The 26,916-nt window shown below is 39.6% G+C and overlaps 1 protein-coding gene across 1 annotated transcript in view; it reads left to right on the top strand.

Annotated features, from left to right (window-relative positions):
- The window catches only part of GRM3 (glutamate metabotropic receptor 3), a gene marked incomplete at its 5' end in the record, with an annotated part of 45,182 nt that extends 18,840 nt beyond the window's left edge, over positions 1-26,342 (top strand). The window contains 3 exon segments of the mRNA XM_082072275.1: positions 15,531-16,597; positions 20,476-20,650; positions 26,260-26,342. Of these exon segments, the coding sequence (XP_081928401.1) occupies positions 15,531-16,597; positions 20,476-20,650; positions 26,260-26,333 (1,316 nt within the window). The 3' untranslated portion in view covers positions 26,334-26,342.
- Between the last annotated feature and the right edge of the window lie 574 nt (positions 26,343-26,916).

The following is a 26,916-nucleotide window of genomic DNA, read 5'->3' as shown; positions in this document are numbered from 1 at the left end:
TCAAAAGTCCACTCCAAAGCTCAGTGTCCTGCCAGGCTTGCACAGACCAACAAATAAGGTGTCTGCTATCACAAGCAGATTACAGATGCAGAAACTTCAAAGGCCAGGTATAAATTTAAAGCAAGGAGTACCTGTCAATAGATGTGCAGGCTAAAACTAGAGCTCATACACCAGGTTCTGCAGCAGACAGACCCACTGCTCCATCATCTCACCCAATTAGCTCCTGCTCATCAGGTCAGACCCCCTTCACCAACAGCAATCAAACAGCCATCTACAAGGTCCTCCTGGCCTTCCTTGTGATGCTTCTTTGTAAAATAAACCAGGACATTGTTTTCAGCTGAAGGTAAAATTTCCATGGGCAGAAAACACCTTGTTAATCATAACAGTTTTTAAAGTGCAATTCATGGTGGATTTGTGGCCAATAAAACCAAGGAAAATGTAGAGCAGTTTCCCCAAGATATTCATTAAAAATATACATGAAAAAGATGTCTAGGATTTATAGGAAAAATTATTGCCTTTTTCCTGAGACCACAAATGTGTCAGAGCATATAAAATCTTGAAAGCAGCTAAGGAACAGTCTCTGAAACCACACTTGACACTTTCTATTTCAGAGCAGTTGAACCTACATGGTGTTTTCCCATATTTCTCTGTATATTAGCATTAAGTTGGTATATACACACACAGAACTGTAGGGAGATTTTGACAGTGTGAGTTTCCTGATGACTGTACTTCCAACTGTCTCTTTGCAAACCTAACTGTGGATCTGCAGTTCCTTTACTTTGGGCAAATTTACCCCGCCAAGGTGTTCCTGGGTAGAAATATCTGCTTAGCCTTTCCTGAAGCTTTTAATATGTGTGTAAATTCAAATATTTATGTGTTTTGTTTATATTCATGTTTATTTTCATACATATATATTTAAGTGTGTATAATATAGATGCATAATATAGAGAATCATAAAGTTACAGAATAAGTCGTGTTGGAATGGCCTTCAGGAGGTGTCTCGTTCAATCTCCTGCTGACAGCAGAGTCCACTGAGAGATCATACCAAGATGCTCAGGGCTTTATAGATGTAATCTGGCTGAAATTAAAATACTGCGGAACCTTTTTATCCTCTAGTTTACATTTGAGGTATCACAATGTCAAACAATCCAATCCGCACCCTGGATGTGTTGAATGTCACACACTGCACCATGTAAATTCCATACTTGGTCTGGCAACAGGACACAGATATTGTCATCTCTAGGGCACAACTTACAAATAAAAGTTTCAATAAAACTTCTCTTGCCATGGTCACAGGTCAGTGACCTACCCATTAATGGTGTCTACTATCTAGCTGGAGACTGTCAAAAAATGCTGTCTTTTCATGCTTTTGTTTGGTACTAATTAACACTAATTGGCCTGAGGGAGCAGGAGCAGAGGTTGAATTGTGTTCTTACCCCTTGAGGTAGCTCCAGCAGCAGAGACCAAGGTGTTCTGGACCATTGCTGCCTGACTGACTCAGGCACAAGGTGCTTCTGCCTGACCTGGGCACTGAGCTCCCACAGACAAAAATATGGGAAATGCAGAATTAGCAAGACACGGAGCAACAACAACTTTTCTTCATAGACCTCAGGAAGACTCTAGAAGGATGTTCACCTTTGGCTTTTACCCAGCTGGGTGCCATTCCCAGAAAGTCTGCATAAACCGCAGACCAGCAATAGCTTCAAAATTGTTATAGCAGCATATTTAAGTGAAGGTGCTCTGACATCCCTAAAGCAGCAAATAGCTCTCCATCTCAGCTTTCTCTACTTGAATATTTATACAACCCACCAATTCAGTTGAACTGTGAAAAACTGAAGTTATGTAGTCTGTGCCTTGGATGTAACTTATAGGCAGCTGCTTTGGTCATATTAATAATGTGGCCTTTAGGCATTTTATAAATGTCTAGATTGCAGTGCCCATGTGGGTGTGCAAATGAGGATGAGATTAGACACCCTGTGTTTATGGAGAAACACATAACTGAATAACTAGCAATGATTCTCTTTCAGATCACATATTTTAGAGACAGAAGGCTTGGTAACCTAATTTCTCTAAATCACAGACTTCTGTGTTTGCCTGCTGCTTGGTTTATAATAATTATTATTTCGTCTTTTGTTTCACTGGCAAATGTCATGTGAATCCCAGACAATGAGGGTCCGCAACAGTCAAAGTGCTCGTAGAAGCAGGAAGAGTCACAAAGCCTTTTCATCCCCCAACCGTGCACACTAAATTTTCTGGTCCCACTGGTCTTTACAATAGGGGGACAACTCAGGACATACCATAAGATTCTATTGTTATTTTTCATGCATTTTTACCTGTGAGAGATATCCACAGATGATAGCTGAAAAGATGTCAGGTTTGCTTCTTTCTTCTTGTGACCTGGAAGGACCAGGTATCATGTGAGAAGAGTTTGGTTCAGGATTCCTGCTCTTCCATTTTAGCATCTAATTTGGCTCTGAAAATCCAATGGGAGGGCCAGATTCTTCTCTATTACTCACCATGGAAGGGCTCTTCAGCACTTCCAGAAGTAATCTCCATCTCACTTGCCTGTTGAGGTGTTATTTTAGGAACTGAAAAAGACAGAGTCTGTGATCAGAACACGACAACAATGGTGTTAATGAGGATGAGGACAAGGATATGAGAAGATTGCACAAGGACACACTCGGACAGTGTGACACATTGGGAAAATAAACTACTCTTTTGAGTAATCCAGGTGTGTCGTGGACTTCCAGTGAGTCCCCAGGAAAACTGGCTTTTTCAAAGGTGATGAAGAAAACTACGGAAAGTCACAAACTCAGATGTCTAATCCCAAAGATAACTAAATGCTATTTTTTACCAAACCTCTGGGGGTTTTTTTTGACAGCTAACAATTATACTAGAAAGGCAGAAGTGGAAGCATAATCTGTAGAAAAGTATCTTTTCTAAAATGACCTTAATGTCAATACATTCCTGGAAGACATGTTTGCTTCACCCAGTCAAGCACCACGCAAAGATATTCCCAGGCTAACACTGACCAAAGGGGATTTGGTTCCAAACCAGTATAGCTGCAATAATGTGACACTAACCTTCAGCCCAGCCTGGTGCTGCAGTTTAGACATGTATCATGTATCTGAATCCTATATCACTTCCATGCAGCATATTTCCAGGCAAACCTGTCACAAGCTGCCTGCTGTACTTGTACTTGTTAAAGTGCAGCCCAGATGAGCATGTGAATCTATTTCAGCTTTCTGCGAAGCCTGAACTATTCCCTTCAAGCTTGTCTTGCCCATTTCTCACTCCCAGTGCAGCAAAAAGCAGCTCAGTGACTGTCGTGTTTCTCTGTCTAGAAGCAAGAAAGGAACTCAAACCAACCTCAAAACATCCCTTGTGTAAATTTTTGCATTAACATAAATTTTTGCCAAATATTCACAGCCTTTGCCTTTGTGTAAATGGTCTCATGAATTAAAAGGAGCACTTAGGGCAAAAGTTTCAGAGGAATGACTGAAAGGATTTCCTACACAAATTTAGCTTTGTTATTCACACAAGTGTTAGTGAGCATTTTTAAGAAAAAAAATTGCTCAGTCCAGTAGGTCACACCTACCTTCTAAATGAGAATTCAAAAAGCAATCAGTTCTGCACTTTTGTGGAGCAGAAACTCCTTTCATGTATGACTATTCTTCACAAACTGACCTTTTACACAATTCCTGTCAACTGCAATCTGGATGGACCTGGCTGACAAATGTGTTAAAGGGTGACTTTCATTTCCTCATCTGTTAGAGCCACGTTTCTAAACACCTCTAAAAGCATTTCAGAGAATGTCTGCTTTGGCATCACTGCAATATTTATGGCTATTTTTTTAGTACATATGGAATGTAATGTAAAAAGATATTTCATTGCTGTTATCTGGGTGAGTCATTTCCTTTTGTTTCCTTCTTCCTGCCATGGAAGTGTATTTTGTCTAAGGATATAACAAATGAATACAAAGAATACTAAAATTCTTCAAGGCAGGGGGAACAACACGCATCTTCATGCACAGAGGTATCAGAAACAGAGAAACTTGTAAAAAAATGTCCACATACCCTAGCTGTAGCATGGCTCAGGCACAGGAACAATCCTTTGGTTTGCTTTCTCACCTCTTGCTCCAGCCATGAAGCCATAAATCAACATCAACTCAACTGCTCACTATTGAAATGCAAAAGGGTTCACCACTGAGCCAGAAATGACTATATCTCCAAATATAAGTCTTTAAACTTAAGGCATGTAAATAGTAAAGTAATTATGTCCCTGCTCATTGCAGGGGGGTTGGACTGGATGATCTTTGAAGGTCCCTTCCAACCCAAACTATTCTATGACTCTATGATCATTAAGTTGGCTTGTTGAGTCTGCACACCAAGACTCATCACCTCCTTAGTGCACTGAAAGAACAACACAGAGCCAAATGTGGTGGGGATGTGAATGGAGGTTGCAAACACCCAGTAAATAAAAAGCAGAGGGGGATGTACCTCACAGTCTGAAGGCCCCTGCCTCCTCAGTCTTGCATGCCTTTTTCATCTCCTACAGTTCTACTTTTCTTGTTAGAAGCCCATCTTTTTGCTCGCCAACATATGAATCATCTCATGTCTTCAAGACTAACAGCACATATATATCTCGCACTTTTCCTACAGAAGAAATTCAAGAGTAACTTCTGAAGGTTGGGAGATATTAACTTTCTAAATGTGTATGTGCAATCACTCCTCAATTCAATATGATTTTCGTGCAGTGCATTTTCCTATTTGCTGCTCTATACAGATTCTAGGCAATTTGACGGACAACAGAATAAGCTAATGCAACTATCCCATTTTACTTATGAAATATTTAACACTTCTGTAGATGAAATATGTGGCTTAGCTAGGAAAACTCTGTAGTTTTAGCCATGGAAGGAATTGTACCATGCTCAGTGGAAACAGGGAAACTATTAGTGTGAGAAAACATGGCAAAGCTCAGCCTTGAACAAAGTCCTTACGCAGAATGTATTACATGTGCCATAGAAATCCCATGTAACTCTGTAGCTGAGAGCGTATGAACTTTCAGGGTGAACTGTGATTTGTAGTGGTTGAATCTGACACCACTTTACTCCATGACTCATTACCAATCATGCAGTCATATGAGAAGTTTGGATCAGAAAACACACACAGATATGCACACAAACACGCTCACAAGAGCATTCACTCTCTGTTCTTTAAAATTTGAGTTTACTTAACCTAATTCTACAGTAAAAGATAAAATTTAATGTATGATTGTTGAGTTTGAATTGGCAAAAAGTGAACAGCAAATCAAAGAGAGTGATCATTTCCTATCGAATACAAGGGAGAACCTCCTGATGTTCAGGTAGTGGCATTGGTGACTTGCAGCTTCCACAACCAGGGGATGGTCCCAGAGTGATTCTTCTCTCAGTTTTCACTTTGTTCCTTTTCTTGCAGGAGCCATTACTGTCCTTGTAGCTTCTTGTTGTCTCTTTTACATTTTCACCATACACAGTATGGTTTGCATGTGCTATATACACGTTTTTCCTATTGATTATGCCCTAAAAAACATCCTCCCTTGTTGCCAAGGTTGAATTTCTTTAGTGACTGTGTGTAGCTCTGGAGCCTCAAGCATCTTCCTGTGCTTCTGCCACAGAACTTTCCTGCTCTCTTCCTGTGGGAACACTTTCTCTGTGGCTCTTTATCTTTTACAGTAGATATTAAATTTGCTACAAAACACTAGAAAATGCTTGATCATAAGCAGAAGTGTATGGCATGGTTTTGCTGGACTCTTCTAGTCTCAGCAACAACATAGCTGCCTGTAAAAGCAGAAGTTTGTGCTCTTAAGGTCCCTTCCAAGTCTACTCCTTTTACTTCAATAACTGTACATCAAGTGCCTCCATAAATAATTATTACCTATAGCTTCTCCGAAATGGTACCATTTGCAGAGCGATTGCTTTTGTTCGCTTCTTTAAAACTATATAGTTTAAAAATATAAGGTCTGATCAAGGTGCAAAACAAGATATGGCAAAGAGAAGTTATACCAAAAGCTTTTCTGTATTTTTTCCAGATATGTGGGCAGTCTAATAAATGTATTGTCTCTTCCTACAAATCTTATGACTCTATGCTATTTTTTTTTTGTTAAGAAGCTACTGAAAACTCTCAGCAATCACCCTGCAAATTGCTAATAATAAGGTAATTTGCAAAATGAAATTGTATTTCCAGCAGGAAAATAAAACCGTAAGTAGTAAATTCTAAGGAGAGCATCTTTTTGAAATTTATGGTATTTATCTATGATCCTGATGGATGAAGCAGCTGACCACTGCTCCAAGATATTGATATCAGCTTGGTAGCAGAGATTGGCCTGCTGTGCCAGGACAGATCTCCACCAGACAGTGGCAAATAAGATGGTGTATGAAGCTGCTATTGGGAACTGACAAAAATATGCTGAAAAAAGGTTGTTAAACTTCCTCTATTACATTTGCACATCTATTTGAATAAGTAGCTAATGGCTAGTTAATAGTCCAGTGACTGAAAGAATAAAAAGCCCATCTTTAAAGGGTCTTTAGAGAAGAAAATATCTCAAGTCAGATGAAGGCTTGAGGCAGTGCTGTTAATGTCCTTTTCAGATCTCTGAAACACTTCATCAGTGTAAGCCTATCAATGTGTCTCTGCTTCCACCATTAAACAGGCAAATAAATCAACATTTTCTTTTTACATTTTCCCCTGAGGTCCAGTGATTGCTGTTGCTGTTGCTGAACCGATTCAGTGGAGCAAAACATTAGCAAAAATGATTTTGTGCTCTCAGCTTTAGCTTTTCTTCCTGAGAGCAGAAGAATTTGCAAGTGTTAATAGGACATGCAGCTCGCACGCTGTAAGATAACACACACCAATGAACACTGATGATGTAAGGAGCGGTGACACGCTACCTTTGCAGCTGGTGTGTGGTATGCACGAATAACCTTAAAAGCCAGGAGTTATCCTTTATCTCACTATCTTTTTACTGAAATTCATTGTTGTGAGTAGCCCACTTTCACCCCTAGATTGGCTGACTCAGCATTTGGTCATTCATGAGATATACTCTGTTAAATACTGACTTAACCTGTCATTTTAGTAGATGTGCATTTACAGCCATCACATTATTACATGTAAAAAGAAAATCCAGACACAAACCTTTACAAGGGGAGATGAGTTACATTTAATGTGTGTGGTGGGCCTCAGTCTGATGATTTCTCAAAATTCAAGCCAGCCAGATTTCATATCTTCTTCTACACAACTCACTTGGTGATCTAATAACTGGAGAACTATCGATGGAAGAAGCTACCTGCCTTCCTGATGGCAACTCGGTTTGGCCAGAGCCCAATTTTGGAGGTGTCTGTTTCTCTCCACTGACTATAGGAGCTCCGTACAAAATCTACACTCTTGATGTAGCCACTCTAATCAAGTTTATGTTAAAGAAATACACCCCACTTTTTTCATGCATATGTCATATCCACAGAGAAAACTGATCCACTTCAGAATCTCACACCATAGATGTGCAAAACGTTCACATTTCCAGCTGAACTCCAAGTCTTCTTTGTCTTCCACCAACATTATATCCGATATGCCAAATACTATAACCGAGCAGTGTAGTATGTCTGATTATAAAGGCTTTTATGGGTGTTTCACCATAGCATTGTTTCTTTAATTCAGCTCTGAAAGAATCTACAACTGTTTTTTTTCCACAAACTGCTTAATAAATTTGAGCTTCAGTTATTTCAAAAAGATGCTCTCCTTAGAATTTACTACTTACGGTTTTATTTTCCTGCTGGAAATACAATTTCATTTTGCAAATTACCTTATTATTAGCAATTTGCAGGGTGATTGCTGAGAGTTTTCAGTAGCTTCTTAACAAAAAAAAAATAGCATAGAGTCATAAGATTTGTAGGAAGAGACAATACATTTATTAGACTGCCCACATATCTGGAAAAAATACAGAAAAGCTTTTGGTATAACTTCTCTTTGCCATATCTTGTTTTGCACCTTGATCAGACCTTATATTTTTAAACTATATAGTTTTAACGAAGCGAACAAAAGCAGTCGCTCTGCAAATGGATACTAATGTGGTTGTTTGCAAAGTGAAATTGTGTTTCCAGAAGGAAATAAAAATCTGATATACTGAACTCCAAGCAAAGCTCTTCCTTCAAAATAACTGAAGATCAAATTTCTTGAGCAATATTTCGGATGGCTTAATGAAGTGACCTTGTGCCTGAAAGCTTGTGTGCTTCTTCCATCTATAGACTAGTCTAGTAAAAAATATGGTCACTCTTATAGGCTTGAAATTTCTTTAATCTTAGATCGTCACAGCTACAGTATTACTACTAATAATAATAGTATTGCATTATAAGTAATTAAATTTATGTCAGCCCACCTGATTGGGCATGTCTTCATATCAAGTCAATTACGAAATAACAGACAGAGGGTCTATTTCATGGTTCATTTGGTCCTGATATCTAAGGACAAACTAACTAAATTATTCAGACCACTTCCTGGAAACACCTCTCTAATCCTCAAGTTCCCACAGAGGAGAGTGTGCTTTAACCAACTTGCTTTAATATCTTAATAACTGAATCTATTCATATTTCCTTCAGGCCGAAGGAAATACCTAATTATCATTAGGTATTCAACACTTTCTTAGCCATCAGCTACTATATGCAATCTGGGGGTGGAATTAGCACATCATGGAATGGTGCCTCCAAAAAGAGAAAGATTCATGCCTTGTGATATAAGTGATTTCCTCACTTAGTCCAAAAGTCAATTTTAGCAAAATTAAAACACAGTTTCAACCTCTTTCAGCTGCACCCTGGGTGTATTGAGAATAAAGGGGTAAGGCATGGCACCAGTTCCCAGAACTGAGCTTTAAAGAGAACGTTCCTCACCCAAAAGTCCAAATGGGACACATAAAACTCAAAAGCCCATCATCGGCAGAAAGCTCCAACCAAAATCTCAAGCTCTGAATGCAATTTTAATGTTCAGCAATTGGCAGATCAGTCACCAGCAAGCTTTTTTTTTTCTCAGACCTGAACACTTCAAGAGATACCAAAGACCAGCCCAGAACTTACAGTTCCAGCTCCTGAGCTTTTGTGTTGTCACCCTAACAGTGACCATAATTCTTTATAATGGGATTGGGTTCCCCTTGCTTCTGTTTACAAAATAACTAGTTGGCCTGAGGGAGGAGACAGGCAGTTTAAAGTCATGGTGTAATTTCCTCTGTAATTGCAAGTTGATTGCCAGTATAAATTACCTTGCATGCATTTTGGCCCTTTGCCAGCCATTTCCTAAAGTGGATAATCTTAAATTAAAAGAGTGGTACAAATTGAAAGGCATTGCTATGTGGGAATCTCACAAATCATTGATATCAATTATCAATCTAGCAGACTTATTAAAAAAAAAAAAAAAAAAAAAGAAAAACACCTTGGAAGATTTTCCATGAATGCTTGATTTATTTTAAAGTTGGACTAATGCAAAAAAAAAAAAAGGCAAAGGCAAACAAATTTCAATAAATGTTCTTAATTTCAGGGGATATATTTTACATTTTTAAGGAGAAATATAATGACTGTAAAACATTTGTGCGTCTTTCGCCTTCCACATCTCAAACTCCAAAGCCTTTAAGGAATCAGAAATTTGCTTTCTAATTCCCTAAATTGCTTTTAAAAATAAAAGTGATTTCATAATTTCCTTGATGAAGGGCTGTATGTTGGCATCTAGTTCATTCTCCCGCATAAGCCCAAGGGCCACACAAGCAAGAGGACAACACACACCTGAAAATGTAAAACATTGTGTTCAAGGTAAGTGTTTCATAGGAAAGGTAGTTCCTAGAGAGTTCTGCTTTCAGTCAGGCTAAGGAGAATGACAAGCTGAATTAATCCCTCTAATCTTTTGGATCCTTCTTAGTTTATTTTGTCCATGTTACTTTTCTGCTGGGCTGTTCTCTCTGATAACCTCCGCAGCGGTGACGGCAGCCGGTGCACACAGCTGGCAATAGACACCCATTCTCAGACACATTGCTGAGAGCTTGTACGAGTTGCTGTCACTTGGCACTCCAGCTGTGAGCCTTTCTGTTCCAAAAATCGGTGATAGTCATCTCACCTAACTTCAATACATGTATCATAGATGTGTTTTAGCTACTCCCTCTCATTAGGGTCAGCAGGAAAAGAACAGGTACGGTTCAGCTGAGCTACCCGAGATACCTACTCTAAGGTGAACCCCAGAAATGCCCATTTTCTTTTGTAGGACGGAAGATTACAATAACTAACTCATGTGCAGATACCTGCGTGATAGATATTTGCAACTAGGCCTGGGGAAACATTTCTGTCTCTGTTACAAATGCTGTGGAGGCCTATGATATGTTAAAATTCCCTACAAGAAGTGAGTTTCTAACCTGAGAGAGGAACTATAGAGATGAATGTAAAACCTGTAGACACAGGTGGGAAAATTACACTTGATGAGGACTAATCAGCCCCATTAATTTCTCAAATGAGAAGAAGCAACACTGCAAATGACCCAAACACATCCAGAAATTATGGTGCAGAGGTTAAAAGTGACTACTTGTCCCTGTGAAAACGGATATTTTAAGCCTATTATTTGATAATTGTGGAGATGTACAGTTTAGTGACACCTCACTCTGAGCATTCCCTATATTAACTTTAAAACTGCCAGATTTCAATGTCCCTTCTGCCAATCAGGTGTGAATTCAGCTCTGTTATGCTGAAATAAAGACAAGACTGAGTGCATCAGGTCTCCTTTAGTGGGTCTGAATGCTCAGTCAAGAATAAATAAGTTACTTTGATCTCAACAAACCATAGCTAGATAAAAAAATAAAAGAAAATTAAAAGATATATGCCTTATCAGGGTCTTTTGTGATACTTTTCAAGATAATGCATCATACACACAGATGAGCCTGTTGGACAAATATTCCGTATCCTGTTGTTATATTATTATCAAGACTCTTCCTTACAGTGCTTTAATAAGGCACTGCCCAGGATATATAACAGGAAAGAGTAGGGGGTGTTAAAAAAACTATATTTTTCTGTTGTAAAAACAAATGCCTTGTTTTTCAGTCTTAAGAAGTTCAGAGTTTTTGCAGCACCATCTAGTGAGACTAAAGAGGTTTTACTCAACTTTTCTGAAACTCCAGCCTGTTCCCTCTTTACATTTCCATTTCTTTTTAATCCTGATCTCGTTATAGTTTGTTGGCTGAAAGTCTTTGGGGTCAACAAGCTGTTGAAGAGGGTGCCTTTGGTGCACACAATAGCTCTTTTTACATCTCTTTCTGAACCGCACGAAATCCCACAGCTTTGCAAACTGCCGAGCTGAAAAACTGCCGAGCTTTCATCAAGCCTTGTTATTAATGAATTGCCTCCTAGCTAGCGCTTCTGATCTGTACCTTGTTTTGAAAGAATACAATCTGCAAGCAAAGAACAGATGCGTGTTTTATTGGAGATGAAGTATGTTCTCAAATGTAGGCATACCTGTCATCATTCCTACCAAGAAGCATTACAGATGATATTTTCTGTAAGACAACATCTATACAGTCAGCTCTGTGCCAGACATTAGCAAGACTATGCAAAATATCCCTTCTGGCTCAAAAATGATGCTGGCAAACAAAACTCTACCTGATTCCAAGCCAGTTAAGATGATGCTCATATTTTCCAAGGCTTCTTTGTCTCTTAAAAGTTTCCCTGTGCCTAATTAGGATTAAGCCTGCTTTGTTTTCTTCATCTACTCATTCATGGCTAAAAAATCCTGGAGTGCTTTCACCCAACTGAGCCACTGTGTGAAATCAGAAGTATTTCAAAAAAGATTTCTCACACAATCCTTTAAAGCAACATTTTTGACCAATAAGAAAATAAATTCCCTCCCTTCAGAACATTTTTTCTGAACTCTTTCATGTCACCAAGAGCTGTACATCACCAACACCAAAAATAATAAAGATTGCTAAATGGAAGCCACTCATCTGCTTCTAACAGCACATGAGCACATGCTTGCAAGTTTTGTGATTGCTGGAAAAGACGATCCCACTGTAGGAAGGTGGAAACAAAATGACACAACTGACTGTATAAAAGCTATGATGTTGTTTTATGTTCTTATCCATATCTGCTACTAGATCAGTTGTAACACTAGGCAGTCTTTCCTCTCTTATGTGAAACTGAAGGAGCTTGTTCTTCAGTTACACAGTGGGATCCTCTCCAATGATGGGATTTCTTCAGTGAGCTGACAGAAGTGGCTGCCTGCACTGCAGCTCCATAGGTTTCTGTCTTCTGTGCTCTGTGTACCTGAGTGTCCCTCCTGTTCTCATAAATGTCACATCTTCATTGCTGAACTGCTGCAAGCTGGAGCACAAAGCATCACTGGTTTCTCTTTAAGTCACTTTTAATTATTCTTTTTACCTTGATAACTTCCTTAATATTTTCTCTTGGATAACTGCTTTGCATAAGGATAATTATTTTCATGAAGTGCAAAGAGAGAAGAAGATTCAAAGATGCCGCACAAAGGAAATGAAGTTTGTATTGTCATTCAGACCCCTGTTAGATAACAGCATGGATAGATGCAGAGAGTTTTGTCTCCCATCTCCCACAGGACAAATCCAAAACAGCTTGTCTACAACTCTGAAAAACATGTGCCAGCAATGCCTGTTATAAAGATTGTAGGTTTATTCATAAAACTGAAATTTAACTATGAAAAAATTGTCAGATTGACTTATTATATGGTCTAATATTTCATCTCTGGGAAAATAATTTTTTAATACATAAAAATAATTCTTTTTATGCTAGAACATCAAGTCCTACTTTTATACTATATTATTGCCTATAAGCATATTATTATTATTATTATTATTATTATTATTATTATTATTATTATTATATCATATTTTCTGAAAACATGATTTTTTTGAAATAGTTCTACAGGATCTAGTATGTGTTGATAAATTTCAATTAAAATGCCTTAGTTATTTTATATGTAATCAGTGGGTATGTTAATTGCTGCCACCCAGTGGGCTTATTTGTAGGCTTTGTCTCACCATTCTATAATTTAATACATCATTGTTTGGTTAAATGATTTCATTTTCTCCATCTGAAGGAGTGCAATTTATTTTCCTCTATCAGCAGCCACTAAAAATGAATGTTTCAAGCTACAAGCTGTGGTTGACTTATAAAATATTGTCCTACAGAAATCTTTTCTTTGTATTTGTGGCATGGGAACTGCCCCATGGAAGGCAATGTATGCATGAGCTTCAAACTAACTATATGTGTGATTACCTTCTTTGCGTCCTAGACCTACCTGTCAAGTCAAAGCCAGATACTTTGCTCTATTTAAATGATAAATATTGCAGCAGAACTAAGTTGTTAAACATGTTACATAGCAGAAAGTGTCTCCTGAATATTGCTGATACTTCTGACCATCATGTAGCTTGCACTGGGGTACTCGTGCACCCAAAGTTATACACCTGACAGAAGTTAAGCCGTGCAATCACTTTGCAGGTTGTCTCACTTACCTGCAGCTCCGGTGGTGCCACCAGAAGTCACAGGCTCTCAGCGCACCTCAGGAGCTGGCCTGTATAACACCAAAGTGAATAAACTGGCTCTTAAAACTGGGCTGCTGTGTTAACAGCTTCTACAATCTACATAAGTGTTATGAATAATGAAATAAGACACGGGCAATGACAACACATTATTGAGGAGCTGTTAAGTGCTGCATTATGATTGCATTTTAATGCTGCTCCTGCATGAGAGAGCTTGCATGCCTGTGCATGAGGAGGAGGAGGTAGGGAAGGGAAGCTGCTTAATCTTCTTGTTGACCTATATTTTGAATTTAGCTACCTGTTTAATTTAGAGCATGTTATTTCCAGGTGGAGTGGCCATTTGGAGGAGTATTATGCTGCCCTTAATTTTTGTGTACTCAAAGGTCTTGTTGGGCTAGATAGTAGTGCAATTAGATGCCATCACCCAATAAAAAGATTAAAAAATCCTTTTACATATTGCTGGGTTACCCTGACCTAGTCCGTAATCCTGCAAACCAAGGCTGTCCACCACCGTAGTTGACACAGGTGAGGTGGTAAAGCTCAAGATAGGGCAAGGATAAGAACGGGCAGAGTCTTGGCTCAAACCTAGAAGAAACTATAGCTGGACATATATTATCTTCCAACCTTGCCCTGAGATAAGAATAAAGTTGTGAAAGAAATGCACTCCAAGTTGAGCACCTGGGAAGGTGCAAGTTATGCATCAATCCTCCGATCAGGGCTTTTGTGCCAATGAAAACACTGCCCTTTTTACTGACACTAGTGTAATTATTGCAAAATAAGGTAACACTCCACAGGAATAAAGGTGAAAGAATTTGACCTCAGCGATTTATAGAAGCTAAAAAAACCTACTGCAAGAAATCCAAAGTATCTGGAGGTTGAAGTAGAGGAAGATATTGCATCCTTATTCAGTATTGCTCATGCTCAAGCACAGCATGGGCATAGATGCAGGAAAAGGGATTTACTCCAGCAATGACAGTGAAACCACTTCTGTAACCAAAGACACTGGGGAATGAAATCACCTTTATTGCTCATCAATGGAAAAAAAAAAACAAAAAATAATAATAATAAAAAAATAAAAAATAAAAAAACACCACCTTTTGCTTCCTGCCTATGAAGCTGTTCACTTTTGATGCTACAGTGAACGACCAATAAATCACAAGGTAAATGCAATTTCCTCCAACGTTTTTAATATTTCTTCATTCCCTGCATGAGACTCAGCTGGAGGGAAAACAAAAACTCTCCAGAGCTTACCGGTTGGAAGTGTTACAATATTGATTCCACAGAAGGTCATATATCCAGTTTGTGACTTTTTCATCTATTCCTGAAACAAGATACAGGACTAAAGCATCCCATGTTGGCAACCTCAGACCAGACAAGAAATATCAGAAACTGCTAAAATTGAAACAAAATAGGAAGAATTCAAAACATCCTACAACACAGGGAGAAGTGCAAAAGACATGATAAGAATTTGTTGAGGACTTCATACATTATCCTCAAAATGAATCTGCTATTCAACTGCATTACACACTGTTGGCCTCAAAACTGACATTTATTGATCTAAACATTTAAATTTCCTTTTATCACTACAGCCAAATTTCACCAAATAATGCTGAGTCTCATTTAGAAGGACACCTCTTTCTTTGAAGAGAAAATGTGAAAGGTACCACTTATGGATACTGGGGGAAATAACTGGAGAACTCATTTGTATCCAGGGCAAAATAAGTAAGGACATTGGTAATCTAATATAAGTTTCCACTTTCATAAATAAATCTCATGCAGTAAAGTGAAATAGAATCCTATTATCTGGATTCTTCAGAGTTCAAAAATGAGACAGACAAAGACCTCTTGGCTTACCTGTTGGGTCTTGAATTGGTTTCTACAAGTCACAGGTGCCTGTGCTTGCCAAAGGAAAGAAAAAAGTCACCTGCAGCTTTGATAATAACATTTATTTTTTTGTCTTTTTTTCACAGCTCCATTCAACCCTCCCAACGCTGCAGACAGTATGGTCAAATTTGATGCCTATGGAGATGGGATAGGACGATACAACGTGTTCAATTTCCAGTACACTGGAGACAGATACTCCTATGTGAAGGTCGGTCAGTGGGCAGAAACCTTGTCACTTGAGGTAGACTCTATCCACTGGTCCAGGAGCTCTGTCCCTGTCTCCCAGTGCAGCGACCCCTGTGCTCCTAATGAGATGAAGAATATGCAACCAGGAGATGTCTGCTGCTGGATTTGTATTCCCTGTGAAACCTATGAGTACCTGGCTGATGAATTTACCTGTGCAGACTGTGGGCCTGGAAAATGGCCTACGGCTGACCTGACTGGCTGTTATGACCTGCCAGAAGACTACATCAAGTGGGAAGATGCTTGGGCAATAGGTCCTGTTACCATTGCATGCCTAGGCTTTATTTGTACTTTTATGGTCATTGCAGTGTTCATCAAGCACAACAATACCCCCCTGGTTAAAGCCTCTGGCCGTGAACTGTGCTACATATTGCTTTTTGGGGTCTTCCTGTCTTACAGCATGACTTTCTTCTTCATAGCCAAGCCTTCTCCAGCTATCTGCACCCTGCGTCGTTTGGGGCTGGGAAGTTCCTTTGCTGTCTGCTACTCTGCTCTTCTGACAAAAACAAACTGCATAGCCAGAATATTTGATGGTGTGAAGAACGGTGCTCAAAGGCCAAAGTTCATCAGCCCCAGCTCTCAGGTCTTCATCTGCCTGAGTCTCATTTTGGTACAGATTGTGGTGGTGTCCGTGTGGCTTATCTTGGAGGCCCCTGGCACCAGGCGGTACACTCTTCCTGAGAAGAGAGAGACTGTCATATTGAAATGCAATGTCAAAGATTCCAGTATGTTAATCTCCTTAACGTATGATGTAATCCTCGTAGTCTTATGTACTGTATATGCCTTCAAAACAAGGAAATGTCCAGAGAACTTCAACGAAGCCAAGTTTATCGGTTTCACAATGTACACAACGTGCATCATTTGGCTGGCCTTTCTCCCCATATTTTATGTGACATCCAGTGACTACAGAGTAAGTCTTTGGATATCTGTTTTCATAAATCATGTGCATCACTTTAGAGGGCCGTGTCGTCATTCACTTATAGCTTCTTTCACTTCTTTTGTCCCCTGGATCCCTCACAAACAAGTTCTGTTTCAATGTTAATGTCCACCTAAGCACATTACCAAATTTTAGCTTATTTCTAAGAAAGATGCCTTCATTTCAAATTGAGCATGTACAGTTGGATGTGGAAGAGATTAGCACTATCAGTCAGATTGTGATAGAGGCATAGTGTATGGTTTCATATTGGTACATAAGTATGTGAAGTTGTCCTAAAAGAAAAACCTGGTAGATCATGAGCTAGAATGAGTCATAATGAGTTATGTGGTGGAGGTGGGCTCTAAAATTAAAAACTGAACCAACCAATTCCCTTCTGCAAAAGAATCTGCTGTCTAAGCATAGTATTTTGTTCCAAATAAAAAAGATAGGGACATTATTTCAAAATTTCCTATGAAACAGGGTTCTTTAAAAAAATCAACAAATGTTATGCTTGAATATAGAACATTTTATTCTTTGGAGGAGATAAAACACATACAAAACACATATCTCACTGAGCAGAAAATATCGGTCAGCCTTCACAAACAACTTCAAAAAAACATTAAATCGTTTAAATTGTCACATAGTGTTGCGAAACTTCAAGTTCAATAAAATCATATTTTTGGACAGAAGGAAATTGTCTCAGGAAAAGATTCAGCTCTGCTCCACTGGAAATCTCACAGTTATTATGATGTGCGAAGTGAGTGCTGGAGTCGGCCCTTGCAGCAGTTTGCAGTGAATTAATTCAACTTTCTGCCCAGAAGAAAGGTAGATTAGCTTAGGGTGGTATTATTACCAGTAGTATGAAACAGCATGTAAAACTGCGGAGCTAGTAATGTCACTTAACTTACTTTTGGTGAGACCACCCTGGAACAGTATATTTAGTACTATTTTTCTCAGCCTAGGAAAGGTACTGAAAATCTTGAGAGAGCCAGGATAGATAACAAACAATGCAGTAAGACACACAGAGTGACAGTAAAAGAGCTAAATATATTTAGTCTAGACAAGAGTAAACCCAGAGAGACGTCATCACAGACTATAAATAAATTCAAGGCAACAAAAAGAGAGGAAGATTATTCAGTCTCAGGAGAAGTTAGGATGGAGAGCAAAGGATTGAAACTAATTAAGGAAAAATTTAAGGAAGGCACTGGGGAACAGCTCTGGACACCCGAAGTAGTTGGGAACATAGACACAGAAGGAGGGTAATATCAGTGCAGACAGTCACATGAGTGGGCAGCACAGACAATAAAGGTCAAGAAAAACATGACTTGATTGCATTTTTCAGTTTTATCTCCTGAGTGAGATTTTTTGAAACCACCCATAGCCATTTAATTTAAATACAAGGTTCCAAATAAGCCACCTCAAGTTCTACCAAACTGACAGAAAATGATTTTAACCTTTTTGGATCCTTAAATGACAAGTCAGAAGCTTTTTGAAAATCCCATCCTGGATCTCTACACTTCTGGGGTTCCTTTGAAAACCCCAAATTTAATTTCTATGCAGCATTACATGTTGATTCTGAATCAACCTGTGCTAATCCCAATATGCCAGGGACAGCTGGCTCTGTGGGCACTGGGGACCATTCCCTGTGGCACCTCCGCTCCTCTGCACACACAAAAATAGCCTTCGGCAGCATCTCTAATCCTCTTCTGTGCACATTTCTGCTTGCTGCTGCACCTGTTAGCTGCCCAGCACCTACAGAGGGTTCTTCCCTCTGAGTGCTCAACCTTACCTAACCAAGAGCCAGTTTAGACAGAGCTCCAAGCTGGCCCAGGACAGCTGACAGAGCTCCCAAGGAGTTGCTGGAGGTTGTCAGAACTCACAGATTCCTGTATCAATTTTGCACCCTGACATTCCCCAAAGTGTTCCCAAGAGTCCTCCAGTGATCCCAGAAGTTGTTTCCAGAAGGTCTAGAAGATGCCAAAGCAGTGGCCAGAAACTGCTGCGCAAACTGCTGTGTTTAGTGGCTGACTCTGCTAGGCGTGCTGTCAAAAATGTAAAGGAGAGCTGGTGGTAAATATAGATTTCTCTGATGCCATTGATTTTCATGCAGGGCTCCACATTGATTTCAAAATCAAAGATATAATGAAACTTGCTATGACTGCATAAATGCACATAACATAAATTCACAGCAGCCCCAATATCTAGCACATTTAAGGGAATTTTCAATCTGATCACCTTAGACAAAACCTTAGGAAATGCAGCACTAACACAGAAAGGGGCAAGCATTGGTACTAAACTGGTTATAACAAAATCAGGTGTCAAAAGCTCCTACTGTTTAGACAGCTTCTCCCTGCATTTTCTTTAGGGATAATTCTGGCTCAAGGAATGACTTGTCAGTCATTCCTGCCTGGTCTATCAGGATTGCACCTGTTCTGCCAGCACACCAGTGTCTGTGAGGCCAGGTTACACACTGAAATACTGAGCTGACCCGGGTTAAAAGGAACCCTGTGGAATGGGGCGATTTTTAACCCAAATCATCTAATTGATTGAGCAAGGTGGGGAGAGATTTGCTCTATTAGTGAAGAGAACTTACCTAGAAACTACTACCTTCATTAATTCTTGTTTCATAAGAAAACTCCCAGTCCTGTTTTACCTGTACAGTGTCCACTTCAAGACCCACACAGAACAGACTGCAGAGCCCTGTGGAAAAAAATGAAGAGAGGTGAAGGAGAAAGTACAGCTGGAAACATTAAGATATCCCTTTCTCATGCTGCCACTGTAGGGTCTTCCATGATCACTCATCTTGTGAGAGCTGAGCACGTTTTGACAGTTCTTGCTAAATCTACCTTGGGTAAAGAGTGATTATTAATTATATGATCACATTAGTTATACCCACTGCTGACAAAGCACTTGGTGCTCAGTATACATATTAAGCAACAAAGTCCATTCCCTACTCTATTTTTCATTTTGCACCAATTATTTCTGACAGGGAGATATGAGGAGCATTCCCATGGAAGAAGGCTAATCTCCAAGGACTGCAGGAGTGTAACTAAGGAAAAACGAGCCGTGGATGTACAATCATTCAAATTAAGCAGTAGAGTTTAGGGGAGTTTAAGTCAACAACTCAATTAAGGAATCTGCTTGGAAGAAAATAATATAAACTGAAAATGAGGCAGTAAACTGGCACCATGTTTACCATTGAACACAAAGAAAGACAGTGTCAGCAAAGTTGCACTAACAAATCCCCGAAGGCAACTACTCTAAAATTCTGCAGCCTTATAAACAGTTCATTTCGCAGCCCATAAACTTCTGTCTGAAAGTCAGAACACCTTTCAGACCCAGCTCTTATGTTTATTCCAAATCACACTTATGTTCCTGACAGGGATTGTTGAAGTTTTCTGATTAGGATTGAGGCTGGAGTCTAAACTGATTTTCAAATAGATGCTTTGCATGAGGCATATAACATAACCCCACATTATGTATGGTGAGTGCAAGCTGGTTTCACGGCAGCCAGCTTTGCCCAGTTGTTGTGTGACAGGCATTACAGAGAACTTCCTGGTCAATTTAGGAATCAAGGACGTGGAGGACAAGAGAAAGAGAGCAGAACTACTCTTTATTCACTAAACTGAGGAGAATATACTCAGTCGAGCTCCCCCTGATATGCAGACATGGGGAACCACCAGCACCATGCACCTCACTCGTATGATTTTAAGATTGTGGAAGATAAGGATGCGAGAGATGTTCAAGCCAGCCTGTACCAGTGCAAACCCCCAGGACTCTGGTTCCTACTATTGTATGATAATGCTTCTAATATTCTGCATTTCAGAGCTTTCCATACTGAAACACCGCACTTTGCGCCCACTCTCTCCTAGGTGCAAACCACCACCATGTGCATCTCTGTGAGTCTGAGCGGCTTTGTTGTGCTGGGCTGCTTGTTCGCGCCCAAGGTGCACATCATCCTCTTCCAGCCCCAGAAGAACGTGGTCACTCACAGACTCCATCTCAATAGGTTCAGCGTCAGTGGGACCGGGACCACTTACTCCCAGTGTAAGTAACAAAACTGCTACCTTTCTATAAGGATGTGGGGTCATGGTGAGTTTGGATAAAGATGGTGGGTTTACCAGCAACAGAAAGACATTTATAGGTCAGGCTACATACCCTGTGGTAGTATCACTTCATTTGTGTCTGGAGAGAAAAACTCATCCCTCTCCTCCCAGAATCAGCTCAGAGCCCACTCTGAAGCTCCCTGAAGTCAGCAGAAAGCTTTTGGTGGGCCCTGACTCAATCTTGCTGCACAAAGCAAGTAGAGCCCATTACTCACTGTCACTCTTGCACAGTGACAGAAACAGATTGCCCTGGAGTATTCCTGTCAAAATGACACACCAGCAGGACCTGGGCCACAATGCAGCATGCCCTCAGTGGTTCTTATCGCCTGCATTATAAGGAAAGTCTCCAAGCCTGCAGCAAATGCACACAAGAGATGCCATCAATTGTATCTGTATGTGGAGTGTGTGTAATACCCTTTATAATTGCCACAGCCAGGAGAAGCAATCAGTGCTCTGTTGCAAGTACAGTTCATCTGCTCTGCTCCTTCCTTTCCTTCCTCTTCAGTCTTTTCATCACAAGCAGATTCACATCTCTGATTTTGATTTGAGGCTATTGTTCCTTTTCTGGGTGAGTTGCTTAGAGATTTTTTTTTTTATTTAACAACAACAACAAAAAAAAATAGGTCACCTGTATGTTTTGTTTTTTTTCATTGTCAAGCTTAACTAGTCAAGGATGGGAGCACACAGCAGCTTGTTCACAGAGCTTTGCAGACAGCATGTCTAACCTGGGAAGTTAATTGAAAAAGCACACTACAACTAGAAAGGGGCAAGGAACGAAAAACAGAGGAAAGGGAAGACACAGAGCAAGGCTTGCCAGCAAGGTCACACTAACCTCACCTCAGCTTTTTGAGTAAATCCTAAATTTTAAAATTGGCTAGAAGCCTTTGGCACTTTAGACAGAACCTGAAAGGAACTTGGGACCCTGCCGTGTATGACATTGGCAGGGATAAGGAGGAAAATGCATCCCAGCCACCCCTGACTCTCCCATCCCAAACCATACTGTGTCACGAATACCGGGGGTCCCTTCACAAGAAAGCAGCCATGTGGCTCTACATGTCCCCCATCTCATCAGAGTCAGGGTGGCATCCAGCCCTGACACCAGAGACGAAAATCTCTTTGCTGTTTTGGAAAACTTAAACCAATAGAAATTCGATGGCCCCAGGTGCCTGAAGTGCTGAGTGCTCCCAACAAGGATGGATTTGCAAAACCACTGGATTCCAAATAACCTCTAGAGATTTGGTCTCTTGATGAAATGGTAAATTCCATGAGATTATTTTCAACCCTTATGAATTTTGTATAAGTGGTCTTTCCTAGCTTTTTAATTCTATCATAGGATGGAATAAGTTTAGTCAGAAACCATTTTGATTCTTGGATACTTTTGTACGGGATTGTACTTTGGAATTTGATATTTTTATTATAGCAGCTGAATAATAAGTGTGTGTGCACAAGAACGCATACAACTGAAAGACATTCTGAGTGCACATCTTTACACTAAAAGCCTACTCTTCAGATTTGTGAAGAGCTTTAAGACATTAAGGAAAGCATAAAAATCCAGACTTAAGATCTCTTACTACTTCATTGTTTAGAAAGGTGGCTGCAGTCATTTACTTTTCTGGCTTACACCTAGCTGAATAAAGGCTGCTTGTCTTTCTTGTTTTTTTTGGACCATGGCAAGACATGCACCTGAAAGTAGGATGAAAAGGTCCATCACATACAATGGAAAAAGTCCTATAGTTTCCATATAGGACAATTACTTGGGGAAAATAACACTGGGAATTCATTTTCTATCATATTACCGATATTTTTAAGATGGAAAATTTTTCCTTACTCACCTCTATTTATCTGTAAATGACTTTAAATAATTTTTCTTTTAACCGTTTAGTTATTCATAAACCTCAAAGAAATGTTGGCATACAAATTGATTCTAATCCATGTCTAAAATATTCCTCTCATCAGTCCTGGGGCTGTCAGCTTCTTTTTATTTTGGTCTTGATGGTGTTTTCGTCAGTCAGCAACTGCTTCGTCTGAGACTGATCAAAATTAGCTCCAGGGCATTCTAGTAACAGCAACATCTTAAAAGCCAGTTGTTGTTCATTATCAGAGCTTTAGAGAACAGGAGTATCCAAGCTGCTTAGATGAGCAGTGTGTTTCCTACCTCCACGCGTCCTATCTCCACTGCATCTCAGGGCTACCACCACCTCTTCACTCCATCAGTCATTAATGCCATGAGCATAGTGGGTCATGAGCAGCAGGTGACCCATAGTTTCTAACACAGTTCTTGAAACATGAGATCTGGTCAAACACTATGAGAAAAGGTAAGTGACACGAAGCTCCTGGGTAGTGTTGTTTGCTCTAAATGCGTGTTGTAATTACATCCCTAAACTGAGCAGTGGAGGAAGGGCCCAAGTCAGTGGTCAACCAGATGAGCTGTGGTGTGGTAGTGGTTGTAAGAGCTAAACTAAGAACATCAGGTAGTCATCTGGATATAGCTCCTCATCTTTGCTGCATGCTCTGCAGAAAGCACGTAGAGGACAATACTTGACTGCTAAGCAAGGAAACTTGTTTTAGAGGCACCAAGCTTTTATCATTTTGACAGCTGAAGTCTAAACTAAAAAACAATATAGATTTTAGCTAAAGAGAGGCAGGATATATGTGTACCTGGATACATTACATGTTTTGAAATTCATATATCCATATTATTTGAATTTAAAACTCTCTTTTGACAGAGTGCTACATAAGCTCTACTTCCCTTGAAGTGTTTTCCCCCATAGGAATGCTCCCCAGTTTTCCTATGGCCCATTTTACAGGCAGGGCAGAGGTATTCCCATGAGGACGGAGGTCAGCACTCATAAGACTTCCCAGAGATGCTCAGGACTCATTTAAGCACCTGCATGATTCAGGCTGAGCTTTTACACCCAGAAGGTGTCATTCATCCAAGTTATGTCCACATGGAGAGAAGCACTCAGACTTGTGCTCCTCCAGGTGTCCTCCACAGAGGTCAGAAGAAGAATTGAAGCTACAGTTTGGAACCAGGCTGGTAAATTTTCTTTCTCAGAATTTATTTTCCCAGGCTTTGCTCCAAAATGGCCCTGATATATGGCTTTTATACATTATTAACTCACAGTTGTCCATCTGTGAGCATGAGCAGAGGAAGTGGCACAGAGACAGCAAGTTGGAATCTGCCTGTTCCTGACTATGCAGATGTGCTGCAAGGTGCCGATGGCAGTTCTGGGCTCTTGCATTTTACCTCTGGTTCTTTGCTTTGTATTATCCAAGCAAAATGAGGGACATCCAGGAAAGAGAATGTCAAAAGCATGGATTGAAGCCAAATCAAGACTTCTGGTCATGTCGCACATTTTTCCTTGGCCCCAACACAAGGTGAAGTGGAGATGAAGCATCTCTTGCAGGTCCAGCAGTATTTCAGGAAACCCCTTGGCTGCTGCTGTAATACATTATGTGAAACTCAGAACCCTGCAGGGCCAGCGATTAATATTGCAGAGGTTCTAGGGAAAGTAAGATCTTTTGTTCAGTCTGAGAGAGCTGAATACTCAGTGTGAACACTTTACTCCACCCTGCAGAGTTAATATCTGCCTCCCAGCACTACAAGAGAGGTACGTGCTGTGGAGAAAACCTGAGAACTGAAAACACTAGGCCATTTGTTTCTCACCTACCACCATATTTCTCTGTCCATTTACCATAGTATTTCAGCTATTCATGCTCTTCACTATGTTGGACTTCAAAAAAACCCTGAAGCTAAAAAATATCTGGGTAAGTGACTGATGTTTACAGAAACAAAATGCTTTTGCCTGTAGTCATACTTGCAGTGGAACAGGAATTTGAACCAGGTCTCCTAAGCAGCACTGATTTTTCTATTTGCCAACAATAAGTAGAAATAAAAATAACAACAATAATAAAAATTTCAGGACAGTGTGCTGCCATATTATACCCAGTTAAAAACTGAATACAAAACCTGATGGTTAATTTTCACGAAATCATAAGCATGATGCCCTATGCCCTTTTACGTACAAATGATTACTTCCATATATGTGACTTAAAACACATACCCAGGTTGTGAGACATCAAAATCCATCTACCTCATTCAAAGGAGGGGCTCGTTCTTGGCTCTCCTGTTTATCAGGAATATGTCCTGCCCTCTGAGAAGAGTGGTCCAATATGTGACTTTCAATTTCTCTTGTTAAAGCAGTTCTGTTTTCCATGAAATCTTTATTCAGTCAATGAACAAATTAGAAATAGTAGCTGATTTGAAGAAAGAATGATATGTTCTGAAAATGATGCTGAGCACCTTTGGAGAACCAGTCTGCAATTGAGAGTGTAGCCAGCACCAGTTTTGGAAGACTGAGCATGCCCTTGTCAGCTGCATAAATTGCTTTTTACGCTGGATGATTGAGTTTACCAAGTCATTGCTTGCCGGGTGTTTTCTTTGATGAAGGCATCACATTTCTCTGGGTCACTGTTATCATTAACCTAATGTAGCTTTCAAAAAACAGCTTTATGCTGCCATAAGCAGAGATGTCACAGAGTATCTGAAAACACATTCCTGATTCCCAATGGATAATTTTAACAAAGACAGACAAACCAGCTTGCTTTTAAATTAAAATCCACACCACTTTAGCAGAATAGTAATATATCCTACAGTCAAAATACAAATACAATTAGAAACAGATTCTGATACTCAGGTTCAGTTGTCATGTCACTGAAGCAATGAAAACCTGTTGAATAAAATATTAGGCAATGTAGGCAAGGGCATCAGAATCTGGCCCTTACCTCTGGATGCATATTGAATCTTGATCCAGAGCTCCAAGAAAGAAAGGATATTATGGTCAGAAAATATTCTGGGGTTAGGTGAGAAATAATCCTGCTTTCAAATTCAGTCATTAAAAAATTTATTCCTCCAACACATAGATAGGATTCTTGATTTTTTTTAATTAAAAAGCAGATCAACATACAGTCCTAATACGCAAACAAGGATTCTCTCCTGGATTAAAGCAGGCATATCTTTTATTTCAGGAATGTACATTCCAATTACGTGAAAGCTCAGATCATCAGACCTTCACATTTCTTGCCAATAAAACACAAAAAATCCAAAGGTTCGCTTTTTGTTCTACAGGAATATCTTCACACCACCCTAGCTATGTTAATTCCCACTATCATGGAAAGTGCTATAACGTGAGACCCAGTGGCCCAGAATCACAAAAAAAAAAAAAATAAAACACCACCAAAACCCTTTAATGTATTTTATTCAGACACTTGTTGGAGAAGCTTGGTCACCTTAAGCTCCTTCAGTGGTCTCCAAAGAGAAATCAAGTTCCTCCAGAGGATGCTTGACCCTCAGATCTGAATTCCCTTGTAGAGGTGCAAACACAACCTCCATCATCTTCACCACCGACACAGTCACTTACAGTGACTTTTCATTGGGCATGTTGGTTTAAATTGGTTGAGATGGTCCAGATCAACATAAAATCTAAACCTACATGTTGTAATTTTTTTGCCGCCCTGAAGTGAGCTGATTTTCCCCTCTTTCTTTTTCAGCATCTGCTAGTATGTACGTACCGACCGTCTGCAACGGAAGGGAAGTTCTGGACTCCACCACTTCATCTCTGTGATTGTGACTTGCAGTTCAGTTCTTGAGTTTTTAGACTGTTAGGTAAAATTTTGCACATGTTGTGCACTCCAGAAAACACCAGAAAGCAAAAGAAATCAGAACAAAACTAGTACCTTTTTTTAGAAACAGTGTAATAAATTATTTTTGAGGATTGTACAGTATATAGTGACGTTCTGGAACTTTTTAGACTGATTTTAGCCCTTCTGTTGTTAACAGTTGTAAGGAACATGTAAATAACCATGATTCACAATGTGCATAGTCCTGCAGTAAGGGAGTGATTTGTTGCAAGCACAGTTGCAATGTTAGGTGACTTCTTTCCTACGAAATTTTTTTGTAGCTCCTTGTTGTAATTAACTTAGACTGCATTTCTATGTTGTATATTACAGTTACCTTATGTGTAACAGATTGGTTTTCTCAGCACAAAACAGCAGTATTAATGTAAAGGCACCGATAATAAAAAGATAAAAGTTTTTCAGCATGGTTTCATTTTTGTTTCTTCCTCCCTCAAGGTCATTATATTTCCCTAGATGCAAAGATACATTAAAAAGGATAAAAAATCTGCAGTAGTAGTGTGTTTAAACAAA

Source organism: Streptopelia decaocto, assembly GCF_964273445.1.
Source record: "Streptopelia decaocto genome assembly, chromosome: 1".
NCBI lineage: Eukaryota > Metazoa > Chordata > Aves > Columbiformes > Columbidae > Streptopelia > Streptopelia decaocto.
The sequence above is the reverse complement of the archived record's forward strand: the minus strand, read 5'-3'. Positions and strand labels throughout refer to the sequence as shown.